Here is a 24,066-nt window from a genome sequence, read left to right as displayed (position 1 = left end):
AAGATCCCATAGCAAACATTTATTGAGCAAACACTAGGCTGAAATCCAAAGGGTTCTGAACTGCACTTTGTTGGGCAACACGATCCTCACCTTCAAGGGCTCTGGGTCTGATGAGGGATACAGACAAGAAAGTCAGGCTGGTGACGCTCAGGGTGCTGCGTGGGCATGGGCCCCAGGCCTCCAGGATGAGCGGAGGCTAGCTCAGATCAGAAACTCAGATCAGAAACCAGAGGTGACGATGGCCTGAATTAGAATAGACACGAGGTGGGGAGAGCAAAAAAGAGGGGCTCGGGGGATTTCAGAGACATTTCAGAGGGAGAATTCACAGGACTTGAATTCTCCTTGTGGGGAGTCAGGATCTAGAGAGTTCTACAAATCTACAGAGTTACCAGCTGTGCCGCGTGGTGGACCCTCCCTAAGCGGGTAGGGGACCAGGAGGTGGAGCAGGGATGTGAGGGAACCATGAGGCCTCTAGCTGTGGGCGTGGTGAAGCGGGGCCATGGGACACGTCCTGCCAGGCTGGGAAGAGATCAGGGTTGTTGGTGATGATACAGGAGCCCTCAGGCCAAACAGTGAGTGGGTGAGAAAACTCAGGGAGAAGTGTAGAGAGAGGGACCGGGACAGGATCCTGAGAAACACCCGTATTGAGTGGACAGATGGAAGAAGAGACGCCCGCGTGGGGTGCGGGGTAGAGTCTGGTGGGCTCACCGAAGAAAGAAGGAGGGTTTCCGGGTGGAAGGAGGGGGACGCAGGGGCACACAGGGCAGTGGCTGGGACATCTGGATTTAGCAGCACAAAGGGCTGTGACTCCAGGTGCCTGAGGAGGAAACGAAGGAAGTGATGACAGCTCTCTGAGAGGTTTATAGTCTGATGTGTGGGGGAGAGGCCACAGAGGGAGTGGAGAGGAGACTGAGGGGGAGAAGGATGGCTGTCAACAGGGTCGGGGAAGTGCTGGGGACTGAGTGAGGAAGAAGGGTCAGAAAGCGGGATATCTGAATTTAAGAGTTCACACTGGGAATTCCCCAGCAGTCCAGTAGTTAGGACTCACTGCAGGGGCGCAGGGTTTGATCCTTGGAAGTTCACAGAGGGTGATGATAAGCGCTGGGCTTTAGGAGTGAATGGTCAAGGGACTGGATACGCTGTCCACGCCAGCGGGGAGGCCATCCTGGCTAGGAGCTGGGGGAGGGAGGAAGACAGCAAGGACCACAGTGTTCACGGAATGAGGGGTCACAGTGGATGAGGTCACTGGCATGGGGGTGACCTCTGGGACGTGCCTCCCAGAATTGCCTTTTTCAAATATGGGGTGGCCAAGGCCTCAGAAAAGGCGGTGACTTGCCAGACCACCAGCCACAGGAGTGTCAGCAGAGACTGGAACCCAGACCTCCCTGATGAGCAGCTAGTACTATGTACCTTGACCTGAACCACCTTGGCTTCTGCGTAACCCCCATGCAACAACCTGGGCACCTGAGTGGGCTCTGCAACTGTGAGTACTGTGATCATTAAATTTCTCTCCTTTCAACTTGGTGCTGTCAGCATGCTTAATCTCATAAGGTGGGGAACGCTGTTTTCTGGGTTTGGTTAGTAAACGAGCTCTGGAAAGCCCTGGTAATTATGACTTACATTCTACTTCTGCCCGGACAGGCTGGATAAATGTGCCTGGGGGTGGGAGCGTGGCTACCAGGCCTAGTAAGCTTTCTAAAGGATGTGCAATCAGGGTTCAGAAGTGAGGACTCAAGCAAAGGCCTCTGTTGCTCAAACAGTGTTCACCTGTGATGCAATTACAGCCGTTAGCAAAGTGTTCAGAATGTTTTCTTCCTTTTTGAATACCAAAAACATTTTATATTGGGGTACAGCCGATTAACAATGTTGTGGTAGTTTCAGGTGAACAAATAAATTAAAAACAAATTTTTTAAAAAGAATGTTTTTCCTGTTTTCCAGTCCACTTTATCAACTGCCAGAGGTGTGAAAGCCACACTATGTTTTTTGTGGACTTTGCTCCCCGAAATACAACAATCTCTTTCCTGTTGCCATGGGTGGGAGGGGCAGTAATCAGACCCCAGGATTTTCCTCATTCCCTTGTTAGGGCGGTAAACACAGGGAAACTAGCTTAGTCCGCTCTTAAGCGTGCTCTTGGAATAAAAGGTGTCATTCTGGCTCTCAGCATGGGTCTTGAAGTATAAATGGATCTGGCCTGGCATACCTGCTAACATTTACTCATCCAATTGTCAGAAAACTTGGACTGGGCGACAGGAATGGAATTTTTCTTTTTTCTTCTCTTTGGATAAATGTGTCACGGTGCCATGCTGTTGTGACAGATGGAAAAATCCTATGTAGGGCACGCAGGAAGGGCTCCGAGGGCCCGCCTGGCACGGTGGGTGGATGGGAACCCATCTCTCCTCTCAGTGAGTTACCCATATGCACTTCCTGAAAAGACCGTTCCTGTTTGAATGTCTGGGTTATAAAACCGGAGAGTTCACCATTCCGGCTGAGAGGTTCCCTGCAGCCTGAAACGGAAGGAGCCAGAGGCACCGAGGAAAACTCTTTCTCCCCCAGGGCTCTGCCCACCAAGCATGCTACACTCGGGTGAGGACCCCGTAGGTCTCGCTGGGCCTGGTGGGTGGGGCTGCGGTTCCGGGTGACCAGCTCCGGGTGTGTGCTCGGCCTGGGGTCGCTGTCCACCTGGCAAATCGGGGCGTGGCCGCCCACACCTTCCCCAACGGAGCCTCCTTTCCTCTACACCCCTTCTCCCCCGGCCACCCACCGTCCGCCCGGCAGACTGATAACGAGATCCCACCCGTCCACAGGGTCAGTGACCGGTCCTGGGTGTCCCCCGGGGCTCACCCTGGGAACCTGGTGCTCCTACTCTGTGTTCAGACCCACACGCGTCCCGCAGACTAGGGCTCACCCTTCCCTGGACTCGCGGGCCAGACCCAGGGACAGAGAAAGCGCAGCCTCCCCATTCCGTTGCTGGGGAGGGAGAGCGAGGGATGCCCAGGCTTCCGGCTCTCATCACTGCCGCGGCGCGGATCCCTGCTCACGGCCACCCGCGGCGCGCCCAGGAACCAGGAAAGATGAGCACCCTTCTCGGGTTTTCGTGTCCCGGCGGGAGCGGCGCCAGCGCGGAAGGGACCCCGGGGGACCCCCAGTGAGGGGGCTGCGCGCCCCGCCCCTCCTGGCCCGCAGCATCACGTGGCCCGTGGCGCCCCCGCGGGCAGGTCACGTGACAGCCGCGCCGTTGCCGTGGCAGCGGCTGCGGCTGCGGCGGGCGGGGGGGGGGCGGGGCAGCCGGCGGGGGCGGGGCCCGGGGGACCCCGCGGGACTGGCGGAAGGAGGGAGGGGGCCGAGCTCGGCGCCCGGGCCGGGCCACCGGGCCACGCCAGCGCCGCCAGCCGCGCGCCCGAGCCGGAGTCGGGCCGGGAGGGCAGAGCAAAGATCGGTGAGTGCTCACTGTGGGTGTCGGGCGAGGGCGGCGGGATCTCCGTCCCGGCGGGGGGCGGGGGCGACCGGAATTGCACCCGGAGACCCCAGCTTCTTCCTAGGCAGGCCTACGAGACGACTGTGAGGTTGGGACCCCAAGCCCGCGGGATCCCCGGGCGGGGTGCGGAGCCGCCAGGATGACTGGGAGGTTGCCAGACGCGGAGAGATGCGGGCCGCATGCGGGTCCCCTGGCTGCTAGGGAGTGCTGAAGGGAAGGAACAGGGCTGCAGGCGGGTTCCTCCAGGGAGACCCAGGGGAGGAGGGGAGCTGGGCCCTCCCGTGTGCGGGTGTGACAGAAAGAGTCAGAAACAGCCGTTTCTGCGTGGCACTCGCCATTGCTCATGCCCCAGATGTTTAAGGGAACTTGACAGTCAAACCCCCAAACCCACCCCCTGGAAATGTTTCCCACAGCCAGAGACAGCGTTACGGTAATTCTACGAGATCTCTTTTCTCTGACCGCCCCTTATATGAAAACAAAACCAAAAGACCACAAGGTTCGGCCAGGAGAGCATCGTTTGGCTCCTCTGCCACCTGACAGAAAGGTCAGGCTCCATCTTGCCCCGCCCCACCCGCTGCCTGAGCAGAGCCCTGGAGTCTGAGGACCAGACTCTGCCTCTGGGGGAGGCCGGGTGGGCAGGAGGCTTGGCCCGGGGTAGGACTCTGGGGCTGAGGGGCCGCGGATGGGTTTGAATCCAGTCTTTGCTGCTCCCTCTGCAGGAAGTGGTTTCTCTGTCCTCCGGACCCACAGGCCCACCTCACCACCCCAGCTCCAAGCAGACAGACAACCCTTCCCAAATCCTGCCACTGGAGACATCAGTAGAGCTGAGGCCGCCCCCGCCACCGCCTAGGCCACCGTCAGCCCTCACTGCCCATGAAGTTCTCCACTCTCCAACTTGGGCTCAGCTAACCTTCACTAACCGTCCCATCTCCACCCCATTCATCTCTCTGGAGGCCACCAGGCCTTCCTGCCCTTCCCAGTTGGCCAAGTGTTTGAGCACACAGACCAGATAGAGCCCCGATGGCTCCCTCACCAACTCCTCCCAAGCCTGAGGGTCTGGGCAGCTCTGGGCAGCGCCAGGGCAAGTCCAGCACAGTCCTACCACCTGGGCTGCACATACTCCCTGAATCTTGCTTCCACCACGGCTCCCCTGGCCCCTCTGCAGCCAGCCTTCCTGCCCTGCCTCTCAGACCCTCCCCAAGTGGGCACCATCTTGTCTTTGCAGGAGGGTCCCTCTTTGCCAACACTACCTTGACCAACTGTGTCCTGGTCCCTGCTCCCTTGCAGGGACCGTCTCCTGGCCCAAGAGTAGAGGCAGCCAGCCAGCGCCTTGTCCACCCCGTCAGCCCCCACACCGGCTCCACTACAGCAGCATTTAACTCACTGGACAAGAATCTCCCCCGACTTAGGCCACTCCCCCACTGAACATCCTCATCTTTCATCTTTGATCCTTAAGTACCAAATGCAGTCTTACCTTAGGGCCCAGGAAGCGTTCACTGGATGCAGGACAGAGGATGGATCCTCTGAGGGGGCGAAGGTTGTGCCTTTTACCCTTCCAGAGGCTGGACAGTGTCTTCATCAACCCCATGGGCTCACTTCTGTTATGTAGTGGAGCAAAAAGAGGAAAAAACAAATGCATTTCCCAATGATACCATTCTAAATTATTTGGAGCCAGCCAATGGATTGGTTAGTGAACAACATTTCTCTGAATTCTCCCCAAGGGAAGGGACATTCCTGTGATTGAAGTGCTCACAAGCTGTGCTGCTAGCTGCAGATGTGGGTGGGGGCCGGGGTGGTGGTGACCAAGTTTCCAAGTCGGCCCTCTTGTAAATGACCTAGTAATTGGCATACCCGGGCAGGAAAAGAAGAGCGCAGAGCTGTTCTCTGGGGACCCTGTTGGTCAGTAAAAGCTGTGCGTCCATGGCCTGGCGCAAAACAAAGAGGAAGGGACCCCCCAAAAGAGAGAGCCTCCCCCCTCCCCAGGACCCTCCCAGAGAATCCACTTAGGGACTGGCATGGGCAGATCAAGTTTGGGGCATTTCCTCAGCCACGGACCCTGGTAAACACCCTCTATTCCGCCCTCCCACCCCCAACCTGGCTCCCTGGGACCTAGGAACGCTGATCTGTTTGTAATAGCCTTAAGTAGGCTTTTCACTGGGCCCATGCGGGCCTGAAGGTACAAGTTAATATCTGATGCTAAGTGAGCTGTGAGGTGCCTATGCCCTTGAAGCCTGCCCTACAGATTAATTAGAGCTGATCCTGAGGGCTGCTGCAGGGCCAGCCCCTTGGGCCACACAAGACCGCCAATCCCCTATTTGGATTACTGGAGATTTGCGTTTAAATTCACAAATCTCGAAAGATCAGCCCTTCTGATCTTCATCCTGTGTTACTGTCAAACCACATGTCTACTGGGATGACTCGAGGGGTCTCCAGACTCCATTTCTTGAAAAGAATAAACCCCCAAACCATGTTCATGTCAATTGACCAATTTGATTTTTCATTTTGCTAGTTTCCACTGCACCCTGGATGTAGCTTCAGCAAGTTATAAATCAGTTATTTTCAGGGTGAACTGTGCTGATTTAAATTGAAGTGAGATTTGAGAAATTAGCAGCTGCATGGAAACACTGATTTCATGGTTGGCACCTGGCTGTTGGAAAGCAATTTGGAGTCTTCAGGCTCCATTCTCTCGTTTAAGACCCCAATAGGGTGGAGAAGGCAATGGCAACCCACTCCAGGATTCTTGCCTGGAGAATCCCATGGACAGAGGAGCCTGACGGGCTACAGTCCATGGGGTCACAGAGTTGGACACGACTGAGCGACTAACAGGATGGGCATGTCTCCACGTGAAGATGAACAAGTTGGAAAAGTCAGGTGGTGTGCTTAGAATCGCATGGCTGGGTCAAATCCAGAAGTATCAGGTCCTAGAAGCTTCCAAAACGCTACAACCCCCTTGTTGAAGGTAGGCGTTTAGGTGCTTTCGGCCAGCCTTGGAATTCTGTTCACCCAAGAGCCATGCTCAGTTGGAGCTTTTCTGAGCTCAGGAGAGGAGACCAGATACCAGCTTTGTGGAGGAACACTGGACGCTGAGGTGGGTCCTAAAGATGCACCCGCTTGACCCTTCTTTCCCACAGGTGGTCCCTACATTCCTGAGTGGGGACAAGCCTCAGAGGCCAGGGCCCCACCCTCGTGCACCCCTGGATCCCGTGGCCCTGGCACAGGGTGTACATAGCGGGCCCCCAGGGAAGGTAGAAGGGACTTGGGAGTCTGGCTTCTCCATGCGTGGGGGACCCTCGGGTATATCTGAGTGTCTCTCCCGCCCCCAGCCTGGCCCCCACCATGAGCGCCGAGCTCAACGTGCCTGTGGACCCCTCTGCTCCCACCTGCTCGGAACCCGGCCACAAGGGCATGGATTACCGGGACTGGGTTCGCCGCAGCTACCTGGAACTGGTCACCTCCAACCACCACTCCGTGCAGGCGCTCTCCTGGAGGAAACTCTACCTGAGCAGGGCCAAGCTAAAGGCCTCCAGCCGGACATCTGCCCTCCTCTCGGGCTTTGCCATGGTGAGTGGAAACACGTGGTGGGAAATGCAGCCAGTAAGGTGGGCTTCTGCTCACCGAAATCCTGTGATGCTTCAGGGAGCAAAGCCCACCCTCTGGGCCCTGCTAGCAGCCAGGATGGACCATTAGGAAGTCTCTGTCCAGAGACTTCCCTGGAGGTCCAGGGGCTAAGACTGCACTCTCAATGCAGGGGAGCCTGGGTTCAATCCCTGGTCAGGGAACTAGATCCCACAGGCTGCAATTTAAGATCCCACGTGCTGCAAATAAGACCCCTCCCCCACCCCCACCCTCCAATAAAAGTCTCCGCCCAGGTCCCACCCCCTCCAAGGGGATTGGTCTTGCAACAGGAAGGGCGACCTGGGGCACCCAGGGGAGTCCCCAAGCCCTCAGAAGGCCCCCAAGAGTTTGGGAATGTGAGCAGGGACTGCAGAACGGGCCGGTTTGCTCAGTGTAACCCAGCTGGGCACACACACGCCCCCCCCCCCCCCCGAAGTGATGAAGTGGAGCTTCTGGCCTGACTCCTGGCTACCTGGTTATGCTTTCCTTCTGAGTCACACCCCAGGGCGAGTCTGTCTGGGGAGAATCCGCAGGCCCCCAGGAAGGGCCACATCTCCTGTTGACTCCGAAGCCCGCAGACCTCATCCCTCCGGGGATCGGCCCAGAGCACGGGGATGTCAGGATCCCAGTGAGAACTGCGGCCACCGCTCCTCCTCTATTGTCTGCTAGGAAGTCCTATTGGGCTGGAAGCAATTCTTTTTTTTTTTTTTAATGTGGAAACAATTGTTTTCCCGTAACCTAGAGCGTCAGTTGTCAGTGGGTACGTAGAAAATAGAAAGGTGTCTGAGAGAGCCAGTGTGGCCATTCCCCTGACAAGGGCCTGCCAGACACGGGTGCTGGTCACCCTCGGAGAAATGAGACATTGTGTAGTCAGGGTGTGACTTCGTACAGGGCGGGGCAGTGGTCACCGCATTTAGAGGGCAGTCAATCTGGGTTCAGGTCTGTGGTTTAAAGCAAACGCTGATTCAGGTCTTGTGAATTATTTTTTAAAAAACAGGGTCTTCCCTGATGGTCCAGTGGCTAAGACAGCTCCCAAAGCAAGGGGCCCGGGTTTGATCCCTGGACAGGGAACCACATCCCACAAGCCACAACTAAAGATCCTGCATGCCACAACTAAGGCCCGGCACTGCCGTATAAATACATATTAAAAACAAAAAAAAAAGCCCATAATTACAAAAGTGTCCAATCACATGGGGCAAAATTTTGGCTCAAAATGATTTTCTTTCATCACATTGAAAAAGGAATATTTTCTCAAGCTTAATTTTAAGAAATATGCAAGAGAATTTTCAATGTCATTATTAAAATGAGATCTTGGGCTTCCCTGGTGGTCCAGTGGCAAAGACTAGGCTCCCAATGCAGGGGGTGGGGTGGCGCGGTTTGATCCCTGGATGGGGAACGAGATCCCTGCGGAGCCAAAGAAATATTTTAAAAATTAAATTTTGTTTTCTACCTTCACAGAAGAATTATAGTACTGCATTAAGTTTTTCTGGCCTGTATATATGTATATGTATATATATATATATATATATATATCTTTTATCTTTGGAAAACTAACTCTGAGAAGCACTGCCCAATTGAATGCAGTAGGATGGTTTCCATTCTGTGTGGGGCCCAGGTCTTGGAAATCACTTCCTGTCTGTGGGCGGTCTCTTGAGACTACAGTTTGGATTTCCAAATTTAGGGAAGTCACTTTTTCCAACAAAATGCTCACCCAAGTTGAAGGTTACAAAACCCGTCATTGAAATTTGAAAACAAGCCCTGTGAAGCTACAAAACAAAGAGTGAATCCTGGAGGATTAGTTTGAGACTTAACGGCAGGCTTCAGGGGTGTGAAGTGGCCTGAGAATGGGAGCAGTGACCTTTGAGAGGCAGGGGTGGAAATAAAAATGCATTTTCTCAGCTTTCATGGAGTATCTCCTCTGTGTCAGCCAGTACTCCCTTTAAGCCGGCAGGGACACATTTCAGAAACCACACAGACCCCAGTAAATCAGATAATTGTTCAGACTGCAAAGCCACCTAGGAGAAAGAAGTGATGAATACTGATCGTCAGCCAGTATTTCCGCTGTGGAAACTATAGCTGAATTAGGACGGGGTCATGGAAATATGGACAGGCGGTGCTCCGCGCGGAGCCTGTTCTGTGTATTTTGTCGTCACTCAGTCACGTCCGGCTCTTTGCGGCTCTCTGTATTATGTATTCCCTAATTAGAATTGCAAAGCTGGTCCCTTGTCCAACAGGTGCTCACGCCTGACCTTAAGCTTATTTCTTCATGTTTATCCTGCCCCTAACACAGAAAACCTGTGATCCGAGGCCTGTGATAAAATATCTACATAAATACACTGAAATATGGCCTTTGGCCTTTTCTCCTGCAGTGGAACAAAACTGCTTTCCTTGCTGGCCTTTTAATCATCTTTGTTTCTTATCTCTGCACCCTCTGAGGTTCACGACATCCTTTTTTGTTGCGTCACGTTCTTTGTGGTCACAAGAGCCTACGCAGGCTACCAGGGCACTGAGAAAGGACCACCCCTCCCTCACCTTGGCAATGTGGCCACCGACTCTTTGGAGCAATAATCATTGCAGAGTTTCCGTTCAAGCTGTGGTCCACTAGGACTGACATTATCTTTTTCCGTACCAAGGGTTCCATCTCCACTGAGGACAGAATGAGGGGATAAGGCAATAGTTGCTAGAAGTTGTGAAATCTTTTTTGTATATTTCTTAAAACTAGGATGGCTCTGGGAGTTCCCTGGCGGTCCAGTGGTCAGTGATTGGGACTCTGGCACCTTTTTTTTTTGGCTGGTGTGGCCCTGGGCTCAATCCCTGGTCAGGGAACTAAGATCCCACAAGCCGCACAGTTCAGGGAAAAACGAACAAACAAACAAACAGGGATGGCTTAGATCTAGGAGACAAACCGTGAGTGGAAGAGCCTTCTGGCTTCTCTCTGCCTCCCTGCTCCTGCTGTCTTAATGGGTCTGGTTTCTTATCGTTGGGTACTTGAGAGAAAGCCCTTGGTGAGCCAAGACTAGGTCTGCAGAGCTGGGGTGGGGCGTAGGCCCCAGGGGAGCCATCTCAAGTGGGCTGGGTGTGACCTGGGGAAGCATGGCAGGAGCTTGGGGCCCAGTCCGGATTTTGAAAGTCCCTTAGGGCTTCTGGTGAGCAAGTCTCAGCCTAAATAGACACCCACTGCTACAGAGATAGGGAGAAGGCAGTGGCAACCCACTTCAGTACTCCTGCCTGGGAAATCCCATGGACGGAGGAGCCTGGTAGGCTACAGTCCATGGGGTTGTGAACAGTCGGACACGACTGAGCGACTTACTTTCACTTTTCACTTTCATGTACTGGAGGAGAAAATGGCAACCCACTCCAGTATTGTTGCCTGGAGAATCCCAGGGACGGGAGCCTGGTGGGCTGCCGTCTATGGGGTCACAGAGTCGGACACGACTGACGTGACAGCAGCTACAGAGATAAGCTGGGGCTTCTGGTCCTTTGGTGGGCCTCTTATTCCCTTTCACTTAAAAGTGATTTATATGTTATTGAAGTGAATACACACACACGGTTTACCCCAGCAGCCCCTGGTTCCCACCCCTGGAGGAGCCCCTCCGTCTCCATGTGGAATTTGGGAATTACTGTTTCTTACACTTTCTAGACATTACCTTGGCCTAGCTGTGACCGCTGCTGAAGATTCAGCTGTTTTCCCAGCCCAGGCCATTTCCCAGCTTCCCCGTCTTGCCATTGTTCTCATGTATATGGCTATTCCCGGCCTTTGGAGATGAGGCTGCTCCTTCCTGCTTTTGGTCTCAGCTGACAGAGGCACCCTGTGGCTTGTGTGAGTCCGTCCAGTGTACAGCTCTGAGTCTGGGGGTCATCAGGAGCCTCCATTGTTCCTTTTCTTTTTAACCCCCTGAAAGGTCAGGTGGTTTTGAAAAGCAGCAGTTGTTGGCAGCTAAGTCCCACTGCAGCCTGGCTCTGCTATCAACAGCAGTGTTGCATTTTCCCAGGGAAGTGCGGCCTCTGCCCTGGGCCGGAGCTGGGCACCCCCAGTACACCTCTGTCCATGGCACCCAGGGGGAGACCTCAGAGGGACCCAGTGCTTCTCTAGCCTTTTCTGTACTTTTTAGATTGCCCTTAGTGAGATCTTCTCTAGCATATCAGGAAAAAATTCACAGTGTGTGAATAGGGGAGGAGAGTGCCCTCTGCTCTGCGGAGGCCCCGACTCAGCAGCCCCTCTGCCTTGCAGGTGGCCATGGTGGAGGTGCAGCTGGAGACGCAATACCAGTACCCGCGGCCGCTGCTCATTGCCTTCAGCGCCTGCACCACGGTGCTGGTGGCCGTGCACCTGTTCGCCCTGCTCATTAGCACGTGCATCCTGCCCAACGTGGAGGCCGTGAGCAACATCCACAACCTCAACTCCATCAGCGAGTCCCCGCACGAGCGCATGCACCCCTACATCGAGCTGGCCTGGGGCTTCTCCACCGTGCTGGGCATCCTGCTCTTCCTGGCCGAGGTGGTGCTGCTCTGCTGGATCAAGTTCCTGCCCGTGGATGCACGCCACCAGCCGGGCCCCCCGCCAGGCCCCGGCGGCCACACGGGCTGGCAGGCCGCCCTGGTGTCCACCATCATCATGGTACCCGTGGGCCTCATCTTCGTGGTCTTCACCATCCACTTCTACCGCTCGCTGGTGCGCCATAAGACCGAGCGGCACAACCGCGAGATCGAGGAGCTGCACAAGCTCAAGGTGCAGCTGGACGGGCACGAGCGCAGCCTGCAGGTGGTGTGAGCGCATGCGCTCCCGGCGCGGCCGCCGCCGCGCCTGCGTCACTTGGCGTGGACCGGAACTCGCCTGCCTCCTGGACAGTTTCAGACACGCGGATAGCCAACCGGGCTGCCGAGTCTCTGCCAGACGGTTCTAGACCAAAGTTCTACTTCTGTCTTAATGCTGTTAAGACCTGGCTCGTTTTCCCTCAGAGGATGGAACTCTTCAGTTAAAGGGGAGACTGATGGCTAAGAGCTCAGGGTAGAGAAAGGCTGAGTCCTTGGCCGTGGGGCCTTCCTGAGGCAAGGAGGCCGGGCTCTGGGTTGTAACGGGTGGTCACGGGTCTCCTCAGAGACATGGACCGAGTGGCCAGCTCGGGGCGGGAGCCTGGCAGGGGCCTGGAGAGTCAAGGCAGCATCCTGAGTTCAGGGAAGGGATTGCACCTTGACTCTGGAGCTGGGCTGGTGGCAGCCTGGGGGCATGAGTGATGCTACCACCCTGCTATGAATAGACTGGGCGCAGGATTAACGGCTTGGCCTGGTGCTTCCCTCCCTGCCCTGGAGGGAGTTGGGTGGCCTCGCCTGTGGGGTGGGTGGGGGAGGGGAGGCAGGAACCTGGGTAGGGTAAGTCAGCCCAGCAAGTGCATCAGACTAGTCAGGCCTTGGATGAGATGTCCAAGGTCGGAGGCCTGTGAGGTCAAGAGGCCTGTCTCTAGGCATCCCAGGTGAGGTGCCCACTTGAGGTGGCTAACTGAGGGGTGACCTGAAGCAGCCTGGGCTCGAATTCTCTCTTCCCAGACAGCAGGATCCCTGGCCACACTGACCCAGCAGGGCCACCAGGTTGGGGAAGGGGACCCCAGTCCAGAGAGGCCCTTATCTCAACCCCAGACGGTCCCAAGCTGTCAGCCCTCCGAGCTGCGGTTACAGAGGGTTGGACACTGGCCAGGCAGCTGAGCTCACCTGTCTCCCTGCTGCCTGGGGCCCCTGCTGTGGGAGGGGGGCAGCCTGGGGGACTTCGTGTCTGGACAAGGCCGTGGCCTGGCCTGGTCCGTGGGTGGTGGTGTCAGAGGCCAGCCCTGGCCACATTTGGGTTCTGCTTATGACAGCAGGGAGGGCGAGGTCCCATGTAGTGCTCCCCAGGGGCCCCCCAGGCCTTCCGGCCACACCCACCCAGCTCATACTTCTAGTCATGGTTTCTGGTGTTTTCCAGATGGCATCTGGTAGGCCTGAGCCCACGTCTTGGGGCAGAACGTATACGTGCTACAGCCCAGCTCCTCTGTGAGCTTGCTGTGCCCTGAGCTGCTTTTAAGAACCACGTGTACATACTGGCCAGCAGCCGCCAGAGAGGGGTGCCTTTTCTTTTGTTTCCACAGTCATCGGACTTCATGCTCCGATGGCATTTCTGTCCACAGCCCAGTAGCTCTGTGGTGTCTGGGTTGTGTGTGCCAGGAAACGCTGGTGGGCCTGGTTGAGGTTTCTGAGACTATGACATACTGTCGAGAACGTAAACCTTAACACATCACTCTGAAATGCTGAGAACCACCAGTGCAAGTCGTGGCATTTACGGGGAGCCTGGATGTCATGTCCTGTGGGGCCAGAGGAGAGCCCTGGTGCCTTCCGAAGGGTGTGTCTCTCATATCCTCTGCTGACATCTGTCGTGACTTGCTCGCTCCCTGGCGCATGTCTCCTCTCCTCTTGGAGCCTTGTTGAAAAGGCTTGTCTGGTTTAACGTGTTTGCTCTGTGCAAGGTCACTGGCGTCACTGCAAGACCACCACTGTGTGTCCTGGTAGGGACCAGCTCTTCCCCACTGCTGGAGGGGGCAGCAGCCCCTTCCTCTAGCCTGAGCCTTTTGAGAGGGGCCTCGCGGCGCTCACTGCGACCCACTGTCCTGGGCTGCCTGGCGCCCCTGCCCTGTGAGCCAGGCCCATGGAGTGCCCAGCTCCCCCACATCGTGGCAAGCACACCCCAGGTATCAGCCAGGAGCCCGCTGTTAATGCCTGGCCCATGGCGGTGGTGGGAGGGGAGCTTCCTAACCTGGCCACATCAGGGTCACCTAGGTGCCAGGGGCAGTGGCACACAGGCAGGGAAGATGCCGCATGACATGTTTTAGACACTGATTAGGAGAACAGTGTTCTTGCAATTTCTTTTTTTCATCCAGCACGTTTTCCCAGCTCCAGCCTTTCTAGTTCCCAGAGGTATGGGGCAAACAGTTTCTGTGAGAACAGAGCTGACCACGGGTTGGGGACTGGTGATGGGGGTCACTCTCAGAGTAGCCCAGAGCATCCTCTGAGGCTGGAGAGTAAGCTATTTGGAGCTGCAGCAGGGCAGTCTGGGAAGGAGAGGGAAGCATATTTACAGGCTAGAAATTCGGTTCCTGGAGGTTTAGCCTGATTGTGAAGAGGGTTCCGAGTATAGTGGCCTCTCTATGGTGAGAGGAGTGGTGTGGGCTTGCCCTATTTTCCTCTGAAAGGAGCCTTCCTGGTGCTCATAAAACAAATGCCCGCAGATATACACAGAGGCCATTTCCAAAGTGGAACACAGTCTCCATTTAGTACCTGACCAGAAGCAAACTCACGGTTTCTATTTTGGACAAACTGCCAGGGCAGAATGTATTTCAGTGTCTTCTAGGAAGGTGCGTGCAGGACAAAACCACACAAGCCTGAGTGGATTGAGGTTCATCTACAGACCTTATCTGTCTTGTGCTGAGAAATGCACTATGCATGACGTCATGGAGACCACATGTGGTGTGCACCCTGCCCCCGTCCTATACATGGATTTTTAAAAAACTGTTGCCCTGGATTGAACTGAATAAATAAAGCTATAACTTGCTCTCTGCTCTTGGTGGGAGGCCACAGGGAGAGGGGATGCTCAGAAGCCCCTCCTCCAACCACTGGTCACCAGTGTCCCAACAGGCTCCCAGGTGAGGGAGGTAGAGGCCCCCTTATTAGAAACTTCTGTCCTTTACTAATAACATTTTTTAGTTTTTTTGGGCATACTGTGCAGTATATGGGATCTTGGCTCCCAACCAGGGATTGATATCATACCCCCCCGCAGTGGAAGCACACAGTATTAACCACTGGCCCACCAGGGAAGTCCCTGTTATTGTTCCTAACGTTCTGGCACTTCAGCCCAGAGGGCCAGCCTGTCTCTGCAGCACAAGATGACTGGGCTGCAGTCGTCTTTTTTTTTTTTTTTTGGGGGGGGGGGTGGCGGCCAGAAAAGGCCTGGGCTCAGCGCAGAGCTTTAGGCCAGCAAGCCCATTCTGACCATTTCCCGCATGTGCTCAACCAGCCTGCAGACACGGTCCCGACTTGGATGCCTCCGGAAGGGCAAAGGAAGAGAAGGGACAGACCAAAGCTAGAGACTCCTCACTAGGTCCATTAAGACCCTGCTGAGCTGTCTTTCCAGCCCCTGCCATCCCTCTCAGGCTGCTGGGGACACAGTCGGGCGGGTTTTGCACCCGTCTCTGCAGGAAGAGCCTAGAGGACACTGCCTGGCCTCAGCTCAAATGGGGCCCTCTGTTGGTGGAGCACCCTACAGGCTCCATCCAGGGGCCGGGATGCCCCAAGGCCCAGCCTGTCAAGCCCCCAGCGAGCAGACCACCAGGTCAGTGTGCCTGCTTGGAAACCGATGTGGCAAAATGGGCTGGAATTCTGGCCGCCTTGCCCAAATGCCACCCTGAAGGGTGTGAGGGCTAGCAGGGAGGTCACAGTACCTGAGAAACAGCAGTCCCCCACCAGAAGAGGTGTCTGGGAGCCCACTGCCCCCCACGGCCGGCCACTGGGCCCACTCAGTCCTTCTGTTGGGTCTCTGCCAGGGCCACTACACAGACAGTGCAGGGTGGCCAGTGGCTCTGCACTCCTGACAGCTCTTAGAAAGTTCCAGAGGAACCGTGAAAACCAGTGCTGTGAATGTCTCCAGGCTGTGATAGGGCGCTGGTCCCCTAAGTTTGGCTCCTAGCATGTGGCTGATGGGCCAGGTATATAGACATATAAGCAGCAGACAACCAGGCTGGCCCCCCAGCCTGCACCACCATGCCTTCCGCCTCCACAGGCTGCTCCTCACCTGGTCACGGGGGACAGCCGCCCGTCCAGGTCACCACCTCACAGCACTGGCGCCAGGTAGGAGCCACCGTGTGCTGTCCTGAGACTCCTCCACAATTTCTAACATCACTGGGGGTTGGGGGCCCAGGCTCCCAGCAGACTGCCCCATCACCACACCCCACGGGGTCAAGCATGACCTGGGCAGAGCCGGCTCAGAAGCTATCAGCAGTCCTGATGTCTGAAACAATAACCACCTCACATCCTCTACCAATCCACTCTCCAATCCAACACGAAGTGGTTCCTAAACGAGGGGCCTGGGAACTCCCCGGGCAGTCCAGTGGTTAGGGCTCATCACTTTCACTGTGGTGGCCTAGATTCAACCCCAGGTCAGGGAACTAACATCCTGCAGGCTGCGTGGCACGGCCAAAAGTAAATAAGTAAAATAGTAACTAAATGCGGGGCCTGCAGGCTGGGAGGTTCTGCAGCCTTGTTAAGTTGTTCAGTGGCTCAGTCGGGTCCAACTCTTTGTGTCTCCATGGACTGCGGCACGCCAGGCTCCTCTGTCCTTCGCTATCTCCCAGTTTGCTCAAATTCATGTCCATTGAGTTGGTGATGCTACCTAACCTCTAACCTCGGTTACCCTCTAACCTCATTAAGACAGATGGATAAAGGAGAAAACCGCCTGAAGGGGCACCAACCATTTTTAAGCTCAAATTAGGCCATTGCCCACAACTGTGACAAACAACCCAAACCAGCGGCCACCGCGCAGGCCCAAAGGGACCGACCTGGGCCCCCCACAGTGAAACCATCCCGGGCAGGACTCAAGCTGCCAGGCGCCAGGGTGTGGCCAGCAGGCTCCTCTTAAGACCTGAGAAAGACCCTCATGCTGGCCCCCCCCTTCGATGCTGGCCAACGGTCCGCTGGGGAGCCAGCGCCTCCGCCAGGCCCAGCTGCCAGCTCCCCGTCCCGGGCGGCAGCTCACGTGGTGGGTCTCCCCTGAAAGGAGAGCGCCATTTGCAGGAGTTCCTGCCCCAGTTCCTGCTGCTTCCCTCCAGGGCCGAACTCGGCCGACAGCTCCCGGAAGGTGACGCCCACGCGCCGGGCCCGGATGTGCCGCCGGTGGATGGCATGCTTCCACTGGTGCCGCGCGCCTCCGCTGAGCACCACCAGGGAGCGGCGGGGCAAGGGGACCGCCACCTCCACCTCCTGGCACGGGACGGACCGGCTGGGAGCCATCGCGCTGTCCGCCAGGGCCTCCGGGAAGCCGGATGGGGCCAGGCAGAGCAGCAGGCTGCCGGGCGCCTCCCGGGACATGGACAGCACGGTGGGGGCCAGCAGGCTGAGGCTCACCAGCCGCTCCCCCCACAACCAGGCGTCGTCCAGGTGCGGATCGATGGCCGAGCCCCGCTCCGGGCAGTAGTCCAGGTTGCACTGCTCCACGGGCTGGAAGTCCTCCAGGATAGGGTAGAGGCCCATCCGCCGCACCACCTCCCGGCTGAAGCTGGGGAGGCCTCGGAAGTCAGCCATCTTTAGCTTCTGTTTCCGGAAGTTGACTTTGGGGCCATAGTCCTGGAGGATGAGCACAAAAAGGAAGTGGGGGGTTGGCTAAGTTTACGGAAATGGCATCACACGTCAGGGCGGAAGAATCCAACCACAGAGACCAAGACAAGCCACGACGTCTGACTTCGTGGATCTGACATTTTGGCAGGAGACAGAGACCAGAGAGATAAAAACAGCAAACACCAGCTGGCAGTAAACGCCGCCGAGAAAAACAAAGCAGGGAAGGGGATAGGGAGTGTCGGAGGATGTCTCCGCCCAGGCACCGCAGGAAGCAGAGCTGGAGACAGGAGGCCCGTGTGTGGGTGACCTATGGGTGGCCAGCGTCCCCGGAGTCAGGACCTGGGAAGGAGGAGCGGCTGGGCAGGGCAGGCGGGAGGGCGTACCAGCCCAAGGCAGTGTTACCAGCTGGTCAACACGGCGCAGCTGGGCTTCACGACCACGAGGGAGAAGAGTTCCCCAAGGACCCCGAAGTGGTTCCACTTCTAACCTCACTGAAGAGAATGGAAACACATGTCCATACAGAAACCTGTACTCGAATGTTCACAGAGGCAGTACTGACAAAGTCAAACAGTGGGGACCTCCCTGGTGGTCCGGTGGCTACGACTCTGAGCTCCCAGTGCAGGGGGCCCGGGTTCTATCCCTGATCAGGGAACTAGATCCTACATGCTACAACTAAGTTCATATGCTGCAATTAAGACTCGGTACAGGCAAATTTTAAAAGTCAGAAAGTGGAAACAACCTGTGTCCACCAGCCGGTGAGTGATGAACAGAGAGTGGTCTATCCATGTGATGGAATAATGCTGAGTCACAAAAAGCAATGAAGTCCTGATACAGGGTGCAAAGCGATGAACCTGGAGAATATGCTTGGTGAAAAACGCCAACACAGAGGGTCATACCCCAGCTATAGGAATGTCCAGAAGAGGCCAACCGACAGACACAGACAGCAGTTAAGTGGTTGCTGGGAGTTAAGGAAATGCAAAGTGACTGGCAATGGGTATGTGTTTGCTCTGGGCTGATGAGAATGTTCCAGAACTAGACAGTCGTGACGGCTGAACAACACTGTGGCTACACTGAAAATCAAACCACTGAATTATACACTTGAAATGGGGGGATATTATGGTAGGTGGCTTCCATCTAAAGAAAAAAAAAAAACCACGAGAGAGGAGCCCTGTAGAATACAGCTCAATCTGAGGGGTGAGAGGGGAGCACGTATCCACACTCCTGCTCCCTGCGGCCCCTCCAGTGGAGGGGCCCCACCTGGTGGTAGAGTCTCCTTCCCTGTTCTGCAGGAGCCAGGGCCAGCTGGCTCCTTCAGGTCACCCCGACCCGTCGGCAGCAGCCGGCAGGAGGGCCACAGGCAGAAAGAAGAGAAGCCAAAGCCCGAGGAATCCCTGGGAGGCTGGGGTGACTGCCGTGGGGACAGCAGCAGCGGAGACCAGGGCTGGGCTGGCGGCCAGCACAGGGCCTTCAGGGCATGGGAAGGCCTCTGTGTTCACGCTGACATGGGAGGCCTGGAGGGCCGGCAATAGAGCAGCGACGCTGACCCGCTGGTGGGATCCCTTCCTACTGAGACCGACAGGAGGGGCGATGGCCACACAGGGAGTGTGGGAGGCAGGTGGCAGCAGTGGCCGGGGGTGAACGTTCTTAGATTCAGGACACGTTTTGAAAGAGTAAAGAGCTGACAGGAATCACCAGAGAAAGACAGAGGACTGTGGAAAGATCCAGGGTTTCTGGTCTGAGTAGGTGGAAGGTGGAATGCACCGGCTCAGCTCAGGGCTGACAATCAGGAGAAGCTGGGGCTGGAGATCCAAGCACGCGAGCCCTGAATTTGTTGGACCGGGCCTTGCTGAGATCAGCTAGGGGTGTCTGGAGAGGGAGGAGAGGCCTGAGCCTGAGAACCAGCCGCTGGGTTTAGGGGTAGGGGTCGGCAATGAGGCAGTTTCAGAGTGGGTTAAGAGGGAGCAGGAGGAGAGGAGCTGAACAGAACAGCTGACTCTTCTGAGAAGTTCTGCTGCAGAGACGAGAGACATGCAGCTTCCCGGGAGGCTGGTGGGAGAGAGCCGACCTTGAGAGAAGGGAGCTGGACAAGGGCTTCTGAGAAGCAGCAACCAGCCCGAAGCTGACGAGGGGCTCGGAGGGAAGCGGAGCACAGGAGAGAAGGAAACCTCAGTAGATCCGTATGTTTTCTCAGAGAGCCCTGGTCATCAGTGGAGAGGGAGGAGGGGAGTGAGGACTGGAAGGACAGCACCAAAGCCGACGACCTGGGGAGTCAGCACGGCTCTGAGCACGAAGGGCCTGGCTCAGGATGGAGAGCCAGAGCCCGGGGGCCACCTGGGGGTGGGCGTGTGGGCTGGACCCGACCAGGGCTGTGGGTGAGCGGAAGGAGTCTGACAAAGTGAGAACAGAAAGGGTAAGGGACACCCGAGGAAGTGCCTGTGCTAAGTGGCTGGGGGGCCAGGGGGAGTCGGGGGGTGCGCTCGGGCAGGGAGCGTGGAAAGGGGGCCGATGGCTATCTGGAGGGGGTGAGGACTGCTGGAGATGAGGAACAGAGGAGACAGGAATGGACCCAAGGAGAAGGGGGCTGTGATCCCAACAAAGGGAAGCTTCAGGGTTTGGAGGCCAGCGTATCAGTAGGAACAGGCGTGAGGAGATTCATAACTGACCCGGAGAACTGCCTGCTGACAGGGGTCGGGGCGTCTGGCAGCACTCCACAGGGCTTCCCTGCGGGCTCAGTGGTAAAGAATCCACCTGCTAATACAGGAGACGCAGGTTTGACCCCTGATCCAGGGGGATCCCACGTGCCTCGGAGCAACAAAGCCAGAACTACTGAGCCTAATGCTCTAGAACCCAGGGGCCGCAAGTACTGAAGCCTCCAGAGCAACAAGAGAAGCCACTGTAAGAAGAAGCCCTCGCACCAGAACTAGGGAGTAGCTCCTGCCTGCCGCAATTACAGAAAAGCGTGCACAGCAGTGAAGACCCGGCACAGCCAAAAACAAATAACTAACTAAGTAAGTAAAAAAAGAAGCACTCCACGAGTCACCAGCACTAGGCCAGCTGGGGAGAGGGCAGAGAGAGCTGGGTGGCCGTCTGCTTCTGAGCCCCAACTCATAGGAAGGTAAACAGGCCATGCTCTGGGCCCTTTCCCAGCACGCCTATTCAGCAGCCCTGCCCTGCCACAGCCCTAGGTCAGCTTGTCCGCTAATGGCTCTGGGGGGTGGCTGCAAAGGAAGGCATGGAAAAGGAGATAAGCACAGGGGCTCCAGGGTCAGGTGCCTTGCAGGGCCCTGCAGCGTGACTGCCCTCTCTGGCCGGCCAGGCCCTCCTCCCCCTACCTGGCTCTGGCCCAGCCTACCTGCTTCCTCCGCCCAGACTGGGAGAGCTTCCAGGGGTCGCGGTCCATCAGCTGCACCATCTCAGCTTCTTCCTCTCGGGTCACGAAGTCCTCGATCAGGGTCACGCCCGGGAAAGGGAAGGCCCAGCCTTCAAAGTCAGACTCCTCGGCCCCCACTGCCCAGCCGGTGTCAGGGTAGTAAATGAACCGGTGTGTTTTCTGCAAAAGAAAGACAGGGGTATCAGAGCCTCTGGAGCCCTGGCTCACACCACACATGTGCCCTGAAAAGCTGCCCCGCCCAGTGGTGCACCCTCCCCAGCAGCACTTTGGGGGGCAGCTGGCGTCTCCAGGGAGGTGGGACCCTTGCCCAGCCCCCACCTTGCTCACTTTTTCATCTGTAAAAGAGAGTACACAGGACCATTCTTTCGTCTTCCACCTTGCAGGTGAGGTGACTGAGGCTCAGCAAAGTTAAGGAACTAGCCCAAGGCTTCACAGCTGGGGAGCAGCCTCCGAGGCCACACTGTTGCTGTGCTGCTGTGGGCACTGTCTGTGCCCCCCAGGCTAGTGAGGCCTATGTGGAGGCAGACAGCCCTGACGGGGAGCTGGAGAAATCTGCTCCCCTAAAGCTGAGGCCTCGAGCTGCCCAGGGGGTGAGTTCACACGCTGGGAAGCCAGAGGGAGCAGCTCTTTCTAGCCACAGTGTGGGTGTCGCCGGGGCCTCCCCGACACGGTGGCAGCCATGGGCGCTCCCTGAATTTCTCACCGAAAAAGGATAGAGGGCTTCCCAGGTGGCTCAGTGGTAAAGAATCCACCTGCTAAGGCAGGAGACATGAGTTCAATCACTGATCCCAGAAGATCCCACTCACAGTGGGGCAGCTAAGCCGGTGCGCCACAACTACCCAGCCCATGGTCTAGAGCCTGGGAGTGGAAACTAGTGAAGCCCGCACACCCTAGAGCCCGTGCTCCGCAGCAAGAGAAGCCACGGCAACTGAGAAGCCCGTGCACTGCAACTAGAGAGGAGACCTTGCTCGCCCCAACTTGAGGAAAGCCCACACGGTAGTGAAGACTCAAGAGAGCCTAAAATAAAATACAATTTAAAAAGAACAGCAGAACTTGCCAGTCACCTAGAGGAGTACCAGACTGACAACCTCCTGTGGCAGGGCCTCCAGCCAGTGACCCGGCACAAGCCTGGCCAATTACCAGGCAGTCTTTGCTCTGGAGCTTCCGGTTGGGTGAGCCAAGACTTCCTCAGATCTGCGTAGCAGTCAGAGGTGCTCCCTGCCCAGTGCCCCCTGCCTCCTCCCCGTGTATGTTCTAGAAGCATTGCCAGCACCCCTGACTCTGAACCACCACGTCTCCCTCCTGGCACCTCACGTGGGACACACAGAAAGTAAGGACTCCTCCTGTACATTTCACTTGTTCCTCAGGCATCAGGTTGGGAAGATGCTACCCGCTGCAGTGCCCAGAACCTCCACACCCTCGGCCATGAGCCCAGTCCAAACCTCTGGCGAGGTCTGAAAAACTTTTTTTAAGAAAGTAATTGTGGTGAAATATATACAACCACATATATTTTATACATAAGACTGATCCTCAACCATATTTTAAGTGCACAGTTCAGTGCTGAGTATATCACACTGTCGTGCAACCAATTTCCAGAACTTTCTCATCTAGCAAAAGTCTACCTGTTAACTTAGAGAACGAACTTGCGGTTGCTGGGGCTGGAGGGTAGGGGGTAAGGAAGGGGTAGAGGGATAGTTAGGGAGTTTGGGATGGACATGTACACACTGCTACATTTAAAGCCAATGAGGTCCTCCTGTACAGCTCAGGGAACTCTGCTCAATGTTATGTGGCAGCCTGGATGGGAGGGGAGTTTGGGGGAGAAGGAACACACGTATATGTATAGCTGAGTCCGTTCTCAGTCCACCTGAAACCATCACAACATTGTTAATCAGCTATGCTCCGATACAAAAAAAATTTTTTTAAGTCTATCCATCAATCAACACATCCCCTCTCTCCTGCACACCCACCACTCTCCTTGACTCTGACTACCTTAGATGCTCTACCTGAGTGGAATCATACAGTATGCCTTGTGACTGCCTTATTCCACTCAGCATAACGTTTTGAGGTTCATCTGTGTTGTAGCACGTGCTAGACTTTCCTTTCTTCCTTTTTTGGACTGAATAATAGTCCGTTGTATGGACGGGCCGCATTTTGCTCATCCTTTCATCTGTCCATGGATACCTGGGTTGCTTCTACCTTTTAACTCTTCTGCGTAACTCTGCAATGAACATGGGTGTACAGATATCTCTTCAAGACACTGCTTTCAATTCTTTTGGGTCCATATCCAGAAGTGGGATTGCTGGGTCATATGGCAGCTCTACATTGAATTTTCTGAGGAACTGCCACTGTTTTTCACGGACAAAAACAGCCCCCTTCTGAGCTTCTATCAGGGACACCGTGACGGTTTCTTCACTGGCTTCCCAGCCCCCTTTCCTTCTTATCCACTCCTTCCCCTCAGAGGAACTTTATAAAGTTCATATGTGATTTTAACTTTAAAACCCTCACGAGCTCACCACGGCCCTCAAGAGGAGCCCAGCCTGCCTTCCATGGTCAGGCCCCACCGGCCTCATCTCCCTCACCTGACGCATCACCCACCTTCCCCAGGCCGCGGCCCAAACAGTTCCCCAGCCTGAAGGCCCTCGCTCTGCTCAAAGGCTCTGAGTCCTTCTTTGTTAATTCGTAGGATTAAGGAATCTCATTTCCGTCCAGTGCCTCCTGGGACCCTTTGCCCCGAGTTTCAGCACCCTCTGCTCTCGTCCTGTCGTCTTCCCACGGGCAGGTGAGGTTCCCAGCCCGACCCGGGCGGAGGGGCAGCGGCCACGTCTGCTATCAGACTACCCCCAAGTTCCATAGGTGAGCAGCGGCCGGACTGCACCGACGTCCCAGCCCCTTCTCCACTCCAAGCCCACGCCTCAAATCCCTCATCTCTTCACCTCCCAACGCCCCCATCTTCAGGGCCGCTGACACGGTCTGATCCGGAACCTGTCTTCAAGGCCTCAGTTTCCCCACACGAAGAATGGAGTTGTGGGCGCGGCCCCTCTCCCACCCCTCACCTGCGAGGGGTGCTGCCAGGGCGGGTCACCTCCGCGCTGCCGCTCGCAGATCAGACAGGTCCTGATGCCCTTGCAGCCGCATTCCCGGAGAACCTCGGGAGGCGCCACCGCCGCAGCCGCCATGGCAGCGTCCCGGCGGCCAGGGCGCAGGTGCGGGGCCGCGGGGGCCGCTGGGAGTGGTA

General features: G+C 56.3%; 2 protein-coding genes across 7 annotated transcripts; one reads left to right on the top strand and one right to left on the bottom strand.

Annotated features, from left to right (window-relative positions):
* Positions 236–14,666, top strand: ORAI2 (ORAI calcium release-activated calcium modulator 2). 6 transcript variants are annotated; one of them, XM_005697805.3, is made up of 4 exons: positions 236–1,483; positions 2,433–2,583; positions 6,799–7,036; positions 11,322–14,666. In XM_005697805.3, exons 1-4 carry the CDS (start codon positions 1,405–1,407, stop codon positions 11,859–11,861), a joined length of 1,008 nt encoding a protein of 335 aa, XP_005697862.1. In that variant the 5' UTR covers positions 236–1,404; the 3' UTR covers positions 11,862–14,666. The 6 variants fall into 6 exon arrangements, with proteins under 6 accessions (XP_005697862.1, XP_005697863.1, XP_017895888.1 ...); XM_005697806.3 differs by lacking the exon at positions 2,433–2,583; XM_018040399.1 differs by lacking the exons at positions 236–1,483; positions 2,433–2,583 and adding an exon at positions 3,339–3,436.
* Positions 16,564–24,047, bottom strand: ALKBH4 (alkB homolog 4, lysine demethylase). The gene is made up of 3 exons (XM_018040397.1): positions 23,885–24,047; positions 20,793–20,990; positions 16,564–17,449 (listed from the first exon to the last, which is right to left on the bottom strand). Exons 1-3 carry the CDS (start codon positions 24,005–24,007, stop codon positions 16,859–16,861), a joined length of 912 nt encoding a protein of 303 aa, XP_017895886.1. The 5' UTR covers positions 24,008–24,047; the 3' UTR covers positions 16,564–16,858.

The sequence above is a fragment of the Capra hircus genome, chromosome 25 (genome assembly GCF_001704415.2).
Source record: "Capra hircus breed San Clemente chromosome 25, ASM170441v1, whole genome shotgun sequence".
Classification (NCBI taxonomy): Eukaryota; Metazoa; Chordata; class Mammalia; order Artiodactyla; family Bovidae; genus Capra; species Capra hircus.
Note: the sequence above shows the minus strand (reverse complement) of the source record. Positions and strands in the feature narration are given on the sequence as shown.